This window comes from Bos indicus x Bos taurus, chromosome 9, assembly GCF_003369695.1.
Source record: "Bos indicus x Bos taurus breed Angus x Brahman F1 hybrid chromosome 9, Bos_hybrid_MaternalHap_v2.0, whole genome shotgun sequence".
Lineage (NCBI taxonomy): Eukaryota > Metazoa > Chordata > Mammalia > Artiodactyla > Bovidae > Bos > Bos indicus x Bos taurus.
In genome coordinates, this window is record NC_040084.1 from 87,219,663 (window position 1) to 87,232,346 (window position 12,684).

Below are 12,684 nucleotides of genomic sequence, written 5' to 3' on the forward strand. Positions count from 1 at the left end.
GATCAGCCAGTTCTCTCACTGTCACGTATGGAGCAGTGTACCCTTCGCTGTATTTCTTTCCTCGTCTACTAGGTGTCACGTTTCTAGACGTCCCGGGTCTGTTTCTTGGCTCTTTTCTAAAACTGCTCTCTTGCCTTCCTTCTTTCTCACCAGTTCCCTTTGTGCTGGGAATGCAGCCTAAGCCCCCGCAAGCTTGGTTGGGACAGTGAAGTCTTTATAAAAATTACCACAAACTCTATGGCTTGAAACAACCAAAATTTATTCTTTCAAGATTGTGAGGGTTAGAAGTCTGAAATCAAGCTGTCAGTAGGGTCCTCTCTGAAGGCTCTAAGGAAGGCTCCATCTTTTCTCTTCCTGACTACTGGTGACTGCATGGAGAAGGAAATGGCAACCCACTCCAGTATTCTTGCTTGCAGAATCGCACGGACAGAGGAACCTGGTGGGCTGCAGTCCATGGCGGCGCAAAGAGTCGGACACGACTGAGGTACTATGCACAGCACTGTGCTTGCCAGAAACCCTTGGCATTGCGTAGCCCCAGTGTCTATTTCTGTCCTTCCATGACGCTTCTGTGTCTTGTTTTCCTATATCCGTCTCTTCTTGCGTGTCCACATTTCTTTCAAGGCGTGCCTCCTGGTAAAGGCACCAGTCTTTGGATTAGAGCCCAACCTAATCCACCCTGACCTCACCTTGGTTGGATTACATCTGCACACACCCTATTTCCAGGTGAGGTCTCCTTCACCTAATGGTAGGACTTCCAACACATTTGAGCCCCTAAAAAAAGGAGTTTCAATAACATTCATGTGATTCTCACTGGGCAAAAAAGGTACAATGTATAATTGAATTCTCTGCATCACTGAATATATTCCTGACAGGAGAAAACTTCAAGTTTGTCTAGACATGAGTGAAAACTGAAGGGGTTTAAAATTTTTTTCCAATGTTGTCTTCTTCTCAGTCCTGGTATGAATGTATGAGCTCAAACATCTTCTTTGTTTGAGCATTGTTTTTAGGTGTTTCTGAGGTCAGCAAGTGTTCTCTGTTAGCCAGTTCAGTGCAGTTGCCCTTTCTAAGTGGGAAATATTAATCCAAGAGTTCATTCTCTTCCAGTTTTGTTGTGCCATGAGCTAGTTTAGAGCAACCTGATAAGGGTCCATCTAGGTTGTGGAATAGTCCTTAAATAATATCCTTTTCCAGTATGCATAATTTCCTGGTTGTAAGTCATGGAACATCTAATCTTCATCCATAAAATATTGAGATAGATTTAGAATCAAGCTTAGAATGTCTTTTTAATAATCCGATTAGGGGCTTCCCTGGTGGCTCATAGGTAATGAATCTGCCCGCCAATGCAGAGACACGAGTTCAGTCCCTGTCAGGAAGATCCCACATGTTGTGAAACAACTAAGCCCAAAATACTGAGGCTGTGCCCTGGAGCCTGGGCACTGCAGCTACTGAGCCTGTGTGCCTCAGCTACTGAAGCCACAGCCTAGAGTCTGCACTCTGCTACGAGAAGAGTCATCACAGTGAGCTGCTCTTCGCCACCGTAACAAGAGAAGCAGCAAGTAGAGGAATGCCCGCACACAGCAATGAAGACCCAGCACAGCCAAAAATAAATACATTCTTAAAAAACAATTCAGTTAAATTTCACAAATAATGTAACACAACAAATAGGAGTAACACAGCGTATATATTCTTTTGTGTCCAGCACTTGCCCCTCAACTCCTTTTTATGAGGCATCTATGGTTTTACTGCAGTAATTTATTCTTTATTTATTGCGTTATTAGTGTTCCATTTCTGGCTATATCATACTTTATCCTTTCTTCTGTCCTGGATACATTTTTATGCATTAACATATTAGTATGTTAATACATATATTAATCTATGTGATAATTCAACTGGTAGCCTCATACTGTCTGTGTCATGACATCTAGGCAGTTAGCACTTGATTGCGGTTTCTGCATATGTATTAGTCTGCTAGGTCTCTAAAGAAAAGCTATTTTTTCTATACTCAGAACAACCAAATATGACACCAAAATGTGGGTTTAGGAACTCTGATCCAGGAACCAGGACTCTGACCAAACATACACCTCCTATTGTACCACAACACAGACTATAACCACACACCACCGACCGAGTGGTTTCAACAAGTCTTCCTGGAGGTGAGGATTTTATCACATGAATTAAGAAGAACATTCAGCCCATAAAAGCATGCGGTAACTTAACTATACATGAAAGTGAGTGTGAACACCTAAATTTATGTCTCATTAAATCACACAGTATATCCCTAATGCATTATCTTCTTAACAGAATTAAAAAAATGCCAACCCCCCGCCCCCCACCCCAATTTCACCCCACATGAAGGGCAAGTCTGAATGGAAAGAATAGCATTGGAAGTTTTAACTGATTGTGAGCAAATGTTTGACTTTTGCAAATCCTGAAAATGACCAAGTCAATACATCTTAAGGGCCTATCAACAGTCCTGGAAAGTGAAGGAATTCTCAAGCATAGGCTTCTTTAGCTTCTTGTTAAACCTCACTCTGAGTAGAAGGTAGTATATTAGATCAATAGCCAGAGTGTCATCAAGGGTCGGTTTTTGCCACCCAGAGTTGGTTTAACATTGTACCTTCTCAATAGTCCAGGGAGAAACATCCAGATGATGGAATAGCTGTTGGACATTGGGGAAAAATGTTGAGCTAGATAATGCTACCATCAGAAAACAAAAGGTTTTTTTCATCAAAGGGCTGGGAAAGCCTGAGTAAGATCTCAGGACAACACCCCACCCCACCACATCTACATCTTGTACCCGGGGCCCCCAAAGGAGAAGACACTTGTCTTCATCCCCACTCCCACTGCACTGTCCTGCTGCCCACACCAGCCTGTTCTGCCCCAACAACAGAGTGGTTCCCAACCCTATAGGGAAGTGTGGGGGCCCAAGACAAAGACAGGAACATCATCTTGGTAAAGATGGGTCCAGTGGACAGGGGCTTGGTGAAACCCATGGCTCACCTCTCCCAAGTCCTGACCAGAACAAACCTGCCTAGGAGCCAGAGGCCGGCTGGCTTCTCACCTGCTGCGGTCCCTGATTTCTTCATAATATTCATGACGATGAAGCAATTAGAACTAACTGGGTGATGATCAATAGGATAATGCAAGAGACCAATCGGATGGATGCAGACTGGCTGATATGTGGGGCCATATTTAGCGGTTCTAAAACGAAAAAGCAAAAGCCTTGTCAAATCTAAGAATACACCTTCCTCAGTACCTGCTGTCCTTAGCACATGTTCCCCATATAGTTACTGACTCATGTGAAGCCACTCTTCAGGTCCGGGTATGGAAAGATTAATGGGCTTGTGCTCTGTCTTCGTGGAGCTAATATTTCTCCTGAGTTGTGTTAGTCGCTCAGTCATGTCCGACTCTTTTGTGAGCTCAGGGACTATAGCCAACCAAGCTCCTCTGTCCCTGGGATTCTCCAGGCAAGAATACTGGAGTGGGTTGCCATTTCCTACTCCAGGGGATCTTCCCAACCCAGGGATTGAACCCAGGTCTCCTGCCTTGCAGGCAGATTCTTTACGGTCTGAGTCACTGAGACAGCAAATGTCCATCTGATTATCTTTCAGGTGGATATGTTTACTATGAGGAGTCCTTTTTGAGGAGAACACAATTGGGGGCACCTAATTCTGTCTGGGAAGGGATAAGGGCTTCATTAAGTGACATTTGAGCTGGTTAAAGGATCAGTATGACAAGAGGGAGAGAAGGCCTGGAAACATAATGCGTATATAGATTTGGGGACCATCGAGCAGTGCCTGGGGTCTTGGTTAATGAGGAAGGGGGCTCCTGTGCTGAGGGAGGTGGGTTGGGAAAGGAGGATGCTGGCCAGTTCTGTGCTATGCCCATCACTGACTCTCCAGACAGGAAGTCCACCAAGAGATCAGTCACTCCATCCATCATCACATTTTCAATTACACTAACATACGTGCTCATATCCACACATGAAGGCACTAGACCTTTGAAGAGAGCTGCCACCTCCCCCACACCCCACTCAGTTACCTGTGGGCTCTGGGACCAGCATCTTCTCCCAGTGTTTCAGGAATTCCCTAAGCCAATAACTGCAGTCTCCTGTTGAAATGGTCCTGAAATACTCTGCCAGTTCCTGGTTGTTCTCCCACTCCTCCTTGATGCCTGTGGCTCCAGGATCGATGACTGTCCAGGTTATGCTCATGGTGTCAAGGAGGAGGGCTGTCTGTCCATCGAGGCTGAAGTGCAAGGATGCACCAGAGCATTGCTCGGCTTCACGTTGACAACACAGCTTTACCTGCAGGGTGGGAGGACCTGTGCCCCCCACACACAATGAATCATCCTGGACTCGCCACAGTCCATCCTCCCCAGTCACTCAAGTGTGTCTGCACATCTAGGGGCTCGTGATCTTCTGACCATGACCCGCCCCATTTTACCCATCAGGTCCACCAGGTCTCTAAGGCTGGATCCTGTTCAGTCCTTTCACAGGAATGCCCTCCCTGCATGCACTCTTTCTCTTGCTGTCTCCAGCTCCTACCCCCTTCCATACTTACCCCTTGTCTCATTTTTGTCCAGTTTGATGACAGGCAGGACCATCCTGAGCTCTTTTCCTGCTTCTACCAGCGTTTGGCTTATTTCAGTCCACGCTTTCGTGTCGTTTACCTCCTTTCCAGGAAACCCAAAGGTTTGACCTTGTTGCTGGCACTATCATACCGGAGGAAAGGCTTTGTGTCCACGGAGCCCTGGACTTGACACCAGGGCTGGCCAGGTCTGGACTGAAATTTGACAGTGAGGTCAAGGCACAGAGAGTGGGCATCTGTGAGAGAAAACCACAGGTATGGCTGGGAGTTTCCTCCTCCAGGGCCTGGTTGCAGAGGGAGGGGTCTCTATCCCAGACCCCCTCCTCTGCTTCATCTTCAGTCCTGCCTCACCTTTAACTGTCTGAGCTTTAGTTAAACACTTTGATGCCACCGTGGATCTTTTCCGTCCATATGCTATTAGCAGGAAGATTTATCTAATGTATGGTGGCTCAGGCAGTAAAGAATCTCCCTGCAATGCAGGAGACCCAGGTTGGATCCCTGGAGAAGGAAATGGCAATCCACTCCAGTGTTCTTGCCTGGAGAATGGACAGAGGAGCCTATAGAGTCCGTAGCGTGGCAAAGAGTTGGACACACCTAAGTGACTAAGTATGCACATGCCAGCTTGTGAGGCAGCAAAAACAGAAGACAGTGTCTGGTTTCTAGAGACTTAAATCTATCTGAACAGACAAGACTTTCAATAGAATGGGGAGAAGGATGCCATAGGACACATGCCACATTCATGATGGGTCCCTCGTCATCAGGAAAGTTTTACTGGAGTAGGAGGTAGGACTTGCCAGGAGGGGGAAAGCTGCTATAGGAGCACAGGCCCAGGCACCATGCCTTGGGTGGGGTCCTGGAAGGCAGGGTGTCACCTCCTGGGCAGCCAGTCCAGCTAAACCACACCCTCACCATCCTAAGAGCAGGTGGACGGGCGCCCACCTGGGTGGAGCCCCTTCCCTCCCCATTTTCTTATGTTCCCCCCTCCCCCACCAGAGTCCCAGATCCAGGACACTCACTGCCCAGAGTCTTCCCGGTTTCTATCAGCAGCAGTATCAGCAAAAGATGGCCTGCGGTGTGAGCCAGTGACATTCCTCCCTGCAGTTTTAGGAGAGTGACCGGCAAAAGGTAGCCTGGGGTGTGTCTATACCTCTGTCTCCTGGCACCGCCCAAAGTCTTCAGTCCTAGACTGAGGAAGCCCTGTTGAAAAACAAGAAAAATAACACTTATACCCAGGAAGTATTTCTTAAGTTTCAAATGTAATTACTCATTAAAAAAAAATACTCATGACATTACAAAGCCAAATCCACTTTGAATAACTATCCTCTCTCCAAAACAGCCCTCTTCTGGTGTGAACAAGAAAAGCCCACGTTTTGTTGGCTCTTCCGCTCATTCCTTGAACCACTTCCTGCTCTAATCTTTCTTTCAATTCACTTCCTCCCTCACCCCCACCCCACCGCCGCTGCCATCTCCTGCTCAGTTATCCCTTCTTTTCTTCTACATCCACTTTCCATCCTAACCTCTCAAACCTTCTCTGTAATGATAACGATTCACTACATGTTAGTCACTCAGTCGTGTCCGACTCTTTGCGACCCCATGGACTGTAGCCCGCCAGCCTACTCTGTGCATGAGATTCTCCAGCCAAGAATACTGGAGTGGGTTGTCATTTCCTTCTGTTAACCAAACTAGCAGCGGCCGACCCCACCAGGTCTGTCATATCGGAGGAGGGTGTACAACAGAGTCCAATAGTCCTGTTGGAGCCGAGCTCCAGAACAGCCGATAATTTATTATCCTTTGCTCACCCGCAAGTGGCAAAGTCCTCCTAGGGCCCCGGAGGAGCAAGCTCACCGCAAAACTGACGAATTTTCCCGAGTCAAGCAGCAGCGGCCTCCTCCCGCCTTTCCCAGCCCCCTCCCCTGCGCTACCCGTCTCCAGCACGACGTCAGCCGCGCAGGTGGCTCAACTCCGCGGTCTCCGGGCTGGTGGCTTCGGGGTGGCGAGAGAAGACAGAACATTTGCGGGGGCCCGTCCTGGGATCGCACTCACCGCCCACTCCTTCTTCGCACCCGGCTCCTGCGATCTGCGGGGCGCGTTCGTCGCGCCCGGTCCGGCAAAGATTACTTTCTGGCAGGTTGAAACCCCGAGAGAACAACCACAAGAGAAATTCTGAAACTCACCTCGGGGTTTTGAGTTTGAATCGCTCTTTCGAATCTCTGCCAGACGCCTCGTGGCCCCGGCTCGGGGGAAGCTCGGCCGGCGGCGTTCGGAGAGGCGTCGCTGGAGCGGGGATCCCGGGCGGGTGCGGAAGACGGGCTCCGGGCTGAGGTGCTGCGCTCGGGAAACGGCGCCCCTGGAGGCCCGCCCGGTCGGTGAGTGAGTCTTTGTTAGGAAGTGCCCAGGGTTGCGGGGTGATGACCGGGCTCTTTCTGGTTGTCAGTCTGGGCGCCGCCGCGGTGCCTTCGGGGACCCAGGAGCCGGGAAGAGGCCGGGCGGGCGACTTCTCCGTCCTTCCCCCAGGCGAGTTTCCGGGCACTTAGGCTCCGCCCCTCTCTTCTCTACCATCCCATCTTGTGTTTCCTAAAGCGATTTTCCCCTGGCCACCTGTCCAGCTGCCCCAAGTCAGTCCTTCATGGATGGCATTCTTTACAAGGGCAGCTCAGTTAGAACTGGACATGGAACAACAGACGGGTTCCAAATACGAGAAGGAGTACATCAAGGCTGTATGTATATTGTCACCCTGCTTATTTAACTTATATGCAGAGTACATCATGAGAAACGCTAGGCTGGAAGGAAGCACAAGCTGGAATCAGGATTGCCGGGAGAAGTATCAATAATCTCAGATATGCAGATGACACCACCCTTATGGCAAGAAAGTGAAGAAGAACTAAAGAGCCTCTTGATGAAAGTGAAAGAGGAGAGTGAAAAAGTTGGCTTAAAGCTCAACATTCAGAAAACGAAGATCATGGCATCTGGTCCCATCACTTCATGGCAACTAGATGAGGAAACAGTGGAAACAGTGACTGACTTTATTTTTCTGGGCTCCAAAATCACTGCAGATGGTGATTGCAGATGTGAAATTCAAAGACGCTTACTCCTTGGAAGGAAAGTTATGACCAACCTAGACAGCATATTAAAAAGCAGAGACATTACTTTGTCAACAGAGGTCAGTCTAGTCAAGGGTATGGTTTTGCCAGTGGTCATGTATGGATGTGACAGTTGGACTATTAAGAAAGCTGAGTGCTGAAGAATTGATGCTTTTGAACTGTGATGTTGGAGAAGAGTCTTGAGAGTCCCTTGGACTGCAAGGAGATCCAACCAGTCCATCCGAAAGGAGTTCAGTCCTGGGTGTTCATTGGTAGCACTAATGTTGAAGCTGAAACTCCAATCCTTTGGCCACCTGATGTGAAGAGCTGACTCATTTGAAAAGACCCTGATGCTGGGAAAGATTGAGGGCGGGAGGAGAAGGGGACGACAGAAGATGAGATGGTTGGATGGCATCACCAACTCAATGGACATGGTTTGTGTGGACTCCGGGAATTGGTGATGGACAGGGAGGCCTGGCATGCTGCGGTTCATGGGGTCGCAAAGAGTCGGACACGACTGAGTGACTGAACTGAACTGAAATAAATAGATGAGCTAAATAAAATACATGGCAGCAGGCTGTTTATTCTTCCGACTGTTCCGTTACTCCCACCGCCCTTCTAGGCGATCTGTGATCAAGTCTGGGACAAGATAGAGGGCGCAGGGCACCACCCCACCTCTAGGAACAGTCCCTCTCTGCTCCTCCCCCACAGTGGTTCCACGTTCACCTTGAACCTCCAGGGTCTGAGGGACACGGTCTTCCCCAGCACCCCTCACTTCACACTGCCTCCCACACGGAATGTCTGTTGTGTATTGGTTTGATCTGATTTCAAATCCACTTGCTTTTGACTTAAATGAGGTTGTACTACTTGTTTATGACTTAAGTCAAATGTTCTAGTCCACTTGTTTATAACAAAAACAAAAAAGTTAGTTTTTCATGGTAAAGTTATTTTGAGACTAGAATGATGTAAGATGTGACTGAGTGTCATTTCATCCGTTGTGGTTCATAAGCACTTTTTAGATCATCTGCCATGGGTCCTCCCTGGGAGCTTGTCCAGAGAACACACCCATTATGAAGTGTGAGTTCTTTATCTATTCTAGATGTCAGTCACTTACCAGATATATGTGTGCTCATTCTTGTGTTCAGTCGCTCGGTTGTGTTTGACTCTTTGCGACCCTATGGACTGTAGACCGTCAGGCTCCCCTGTCCATGGGGTTTGCCAGGCAAGAAGACTGGAGTGAGTTGCTGTGTCCTCCTCCAGGGAATCTTCCTGATCCGGGATTGAACTTGTGTCTCCTGTGCTGGCAGGCGGATTCTTTACCAATGAGCCACCTGGAAGCCCTACCAGACAGATGACTTGCAAATATCTTCTCTCATTTTTTCACTTTCTTCATGGTATCTTTTAAAAAGCAATTTTTAAAAAAAATTTTGAAAAAGTCTTTTTTTTTTCTGTTGTCATTTGTGGCTAGTGTTGTATTTAAGAAGAGTTTTGTCAAATGCAAAGGCAAAGATTCACTCATCTTTTCTTCTAAGACTTTGATAGTTTTAGCTCTTCAATGTATGTCTATGATCCAATCTGAGTTAATTTTGTATATGGTGTAAGGGGGTGGGTCCACCTCATTCTTTTGCATGTGACTCTCCAGTTGCCCCAGCACCTTTTGCTGAAAACACTCTTCTTTGCCCTTGACTTGAAAATCAATTGACCATTGTCGACTTAAAAAATAGTCACAACCTAAAAGTTGAGAGCTGTGTTTTATTTGGTGGAAATTTTTAAGACATGAATCCCGGAGGTAGCATCTCAAGTAGCCTTGATAGAAGTCTTCCAAGAAGGCAGGGGGAGGACTCAGGTGATGCAGGACTCAGGAGGGCAGGTAGTCTGCACATCAAAAGTATTTTTGTGAATTAAAGAAAACCAGATATCTCAAGTTAGGGAATTTAGTGCTTTCCTATATATGGGAAGATGCAAGAGTTTGGGCTCACTGAATTCATTCCTTTCATATGCATCTCAGCTCTCTGAGGCCAATGTCTGTGTTTTCACCTTCCGAGTTCCTCAGGGCTCCCAGTAGCAAGTGGCTGCAGCCTGATTCCTGCCATATCGCACAGGTGTTCTTTTCCCTCCTGAGTTCTCTGGAGGGCTGGAATCACTGATGACTGTGACATCCTTGTTTACTGACATAACAGGAAATATTCCATTTTCCAGTCCTTTCCCTTGGTCAGAAATTCGACCGATATTTGGGAGACATTTCATGACCAATTTTGGTCCCACGGTGCTGGGAGGCTCATCCCAGGTCAGGTGAAGGTTTTCGTTGATATATCGCTCTAGGTGTTAGTTTCTGGATTAGACCCAATGATAGACAATGAAAGATTTTCTGGGTCCGCTGTCTTTTAACCTATTGTGATCCAGGAGATAGTTCCCTTCTTTTCTTTTCCCATACCTAGAGTCACACTCTTATAATTATTGATCACATACAGAACTAAATATTTGATTAATTGTTTTAAGTCACAGTTACGTTTGTTGGAAGCCTGGTTATACACTCTGAGACAACAATCTTATAAAATAGAATGTAAGTAATGTAGCTATTAATAGAAACATTGACAGAGTCATAGTGTAGTAGAGACACAGGCATAAACAATTTGGAAATGAAAAATAAATTAAAGATTAGTATCACTAGTTGTAATAAACCATCAAATCCATAGGAGAACCAGCTGGAGAATCCAAATTTTGCCAGTATCAGGTAGAGAGAAAAAGTTAAATGTTTCATCTTTGTTTACAAAGGCTTGATATATCAACTTGTGACAGTATCAGAGAAAAACGTTTACTGGAAGACAGATTCAAGTTAGTATGTTTTCTAAAATCAAAGTTATAAATTATATTTATTTAGTCTCATGTACTTAATTCCTATTGATCTGCAGGAATTAGTCAGGTTTTCTATTAGAATGTGTCATTTATTATCCAATTTAGTGGCATTACCTAAAGGCTATCAGAAACTTACATTTGTTTAAATGGGTTCTTTTTATGAGTCTTTTTGAAAATCTTTATTTTATACAAGCAATATAAAATTATAATACTCTATGAAGGGCAAATTTAAAATAGTATAGTTAAAACTTTGAATACAATGTAATTAGCAGGAAACTTGGATATTTCTGTAACGTATAACCTTTTAGGATAATAACTAGAATTATGACTGATAACATTATATCAGGACATATCAGATGTTAGGGATAAATTTTGGAATATCTATATTAATGACATGTATCTATACATTACAACCTAAAGTTTACCTTCAATAACTTGACAATGTTTTTGAATGTTTTAATTTTGAATTAAAAATAAACTTAATTTAGTATTTCTCTCTGAGATGTCTCAGAGATGTTTTTTTGAAGCATCCCTGAGTCAGCTGGAGGCTAAAGGAGATTTAGTTAGATTTTACTATTTGGGAAGTTTGTTAGAAATATTTTTAAAAAAGTTTTAAAACACAACAGGATCATAGATCACTGAAACAGTACTTATTCACTTCACCAAAATCACAAAAACAGTTAAAATAAATATGGCTCACCTAAGGACACAGAAACTCATGCAATTTTTTTTTCAAAGAGGAGCACTTTTAACAGAAAGAGAAATCAAATTTCAGTCTTGCATTAGCTTACTTAACAAAATCCATTTAGTTAGCTTCAAGGCTCAGACGGTAAGGCATCTGCCTACAGTGCGGGAGACCTGGGTTCAATCCCTGGGTTGGGAAGATCTCCTGGAGAAGGAAATGGCAACCCACTCCAATATTCTTGCCTGGAAAATCCCATAGACGGAAAAGCCTGGTAGGCTACAGTCCATGGGGTCGCAAAGAGCAGGACACGACTGAGCGACTTCACTTAGCACTTAAGCATTGTTCATCCTAATTATGTATAAAAATTTTTTCTTCCTCAGGCTTCCTTTGCATAATCTCTCGTCACTTTCTATATTCATCCTGTCTCTCATTTTTCCATCTAAATATGATCAACCAGCTAATTTTTTTCCTCCATAAAATGTAATCTCATTTCTCATACATTTTTTAACTGAAAACATTTATTTTACTTCCTACTATATACTGAAATGTTACTGTATTATTCCTTATAGCTTTACTGACATGTTTAAATTAGAATCCTCAACACTTAAAACCTTAGTTTTTAGTAAAAGCTAAGAATTAAGCAATGAACTGTCTTTTACACTAGCATTTTATAGACTGGTTATCATAAACACCAGTGATAAGATTTTAAAACTTTTGTTCTCTTATAGAGAAGATCTCAATGTGATGACAACATTTTTTGATATTTCTAAATACCTTTAGTTTTAGTTTTTTTATTTAGTAATTGATGTTTCAGTATATTTTATTTAATAAACTTTTATCACTTAAATTAACACAGTTCTAGAACTTTCAGTCAGTCAGTCATTTCAGTTGCTCAGTCATGTCCGACTCTTTGCGACCCCCTGGACTGCAGCATGCCAGGCTTTCCTGTCCATCACCAACTCCTGGAGCTTGCTCAAACTCAGTTATCAAATATCTAGAAAGATTATTTTAGGTAGACATTTCTAAAATATAATTATTTTAAAGAGTTTATCCCAATGTTTTTATCTCATTTACATTTACTTTCAGATTTCATAATATCAAGTTATTTTTCTTCTAACAGATCTAGTAAGGTCTTATGTATTAAATCTAGGTACAATAAGGAGTTACATAATTTTGATGACTCTTGACATATCTATATCAGTTAGACAAACAAACAAACATTAATATCAGATATCAACTTAATATTGAATATTTGCCAGTTCACATGAACCTGAAAGTTACTTTAGCCACTGTCTTTAAATGAAAGTGCTTTTTATTAAAATTAAATAGTTATTTATAAATTTAATGTTGATAAAACTTTTTAGAAGTAGAGATGTCTCATGTATAATGTGTACACAGAAATATACAGGCAAAACCATAGATCTCATAGCTTCACTTAAAAGATTAACCATGAATTGGGTATTAAAATATAAAG

At 44.0% G+C, this 12,684-nt stretch overlaps 2 protein-coding genes and 1 long non-coding RNA gene across 3 annotated transcripts in view; 1 reads left to right on the forward strand and 2 right to left on the reverse strand.

Annotated features, from left to right (window-relative positions):
* The window catches only part of LOC113898549 (UL16-binding protein 3-like), a 128,718-nt gene that overhangs the window by 30,013 nt on the left and 86,021 nt on the right, over window positions 1-12,684 (forward strand). The window lies entirely within an intron of this gene.
* LOC113898561 (retinoic acid early transcript 1E-like) lies at window positions 2,625-4,674 on the reverse strand. The gene is made up of 4 exons (XM_027551827.1): window positions 4,563-4,674; window positions 4,042-4,323; window positions 3,062-3,201; window positions 2,625-2,659 (listed from the first exon to the last, which is right to left on the reverse strand). The coding sequence occupies exons 1-3, from the start codon at window positions 4,603-4,605 to the stop codon at window positions 3,092-3,094; spliced, it is 435 nt and encodes a 144-aa protein (XP_027407628.1). The 5' UTR covers window positions 4,606-4,674; the 3' UTR covers window positions 2,625-2,659; window positions 3,062-3,091.
* On the reverse strand, window positions 4,677-7,265 carry LOC113898564. The gene is made up of 3 exons (XR_003512679.1): window positions 6,764-7,265; window positions 5,606-5,786; window positions 4,677-4,825 (listed from the first exon to the last, which is right to left on the reverse strand). It is a non-coding gene; the product is annotated as an uncharacterized LOC113898564 (long non-coding RNA).

What these genes read in the sequence shown, in the direction of transcription:
- LOC113898561 (XM_027551827.1), bottom strand. Translation starts at nt 4,605, where the DNA reads ATGGTCCTGCCTGTCATCAAACTGGACAAAAATGAGACAAGGG. An exon ending in GGACAAAAATGAGACAAGGG is followed by an intron (nt 4,324 to 4,562) that starts GTAAGTATGGAA and finishes TGGGGGGCACAG; the next exon opens with GTCCTCCCACCCTGCAGGTA. An exon ending in GCTGGTCCCAGAGCCCACAG is followed by an intron (nt 3,202 to 4,041) that starts GTAACTGAGTGG and finishes TTTTCGTTTTAG; the next exon opens with AACCGCTAAATATGGCCCCA.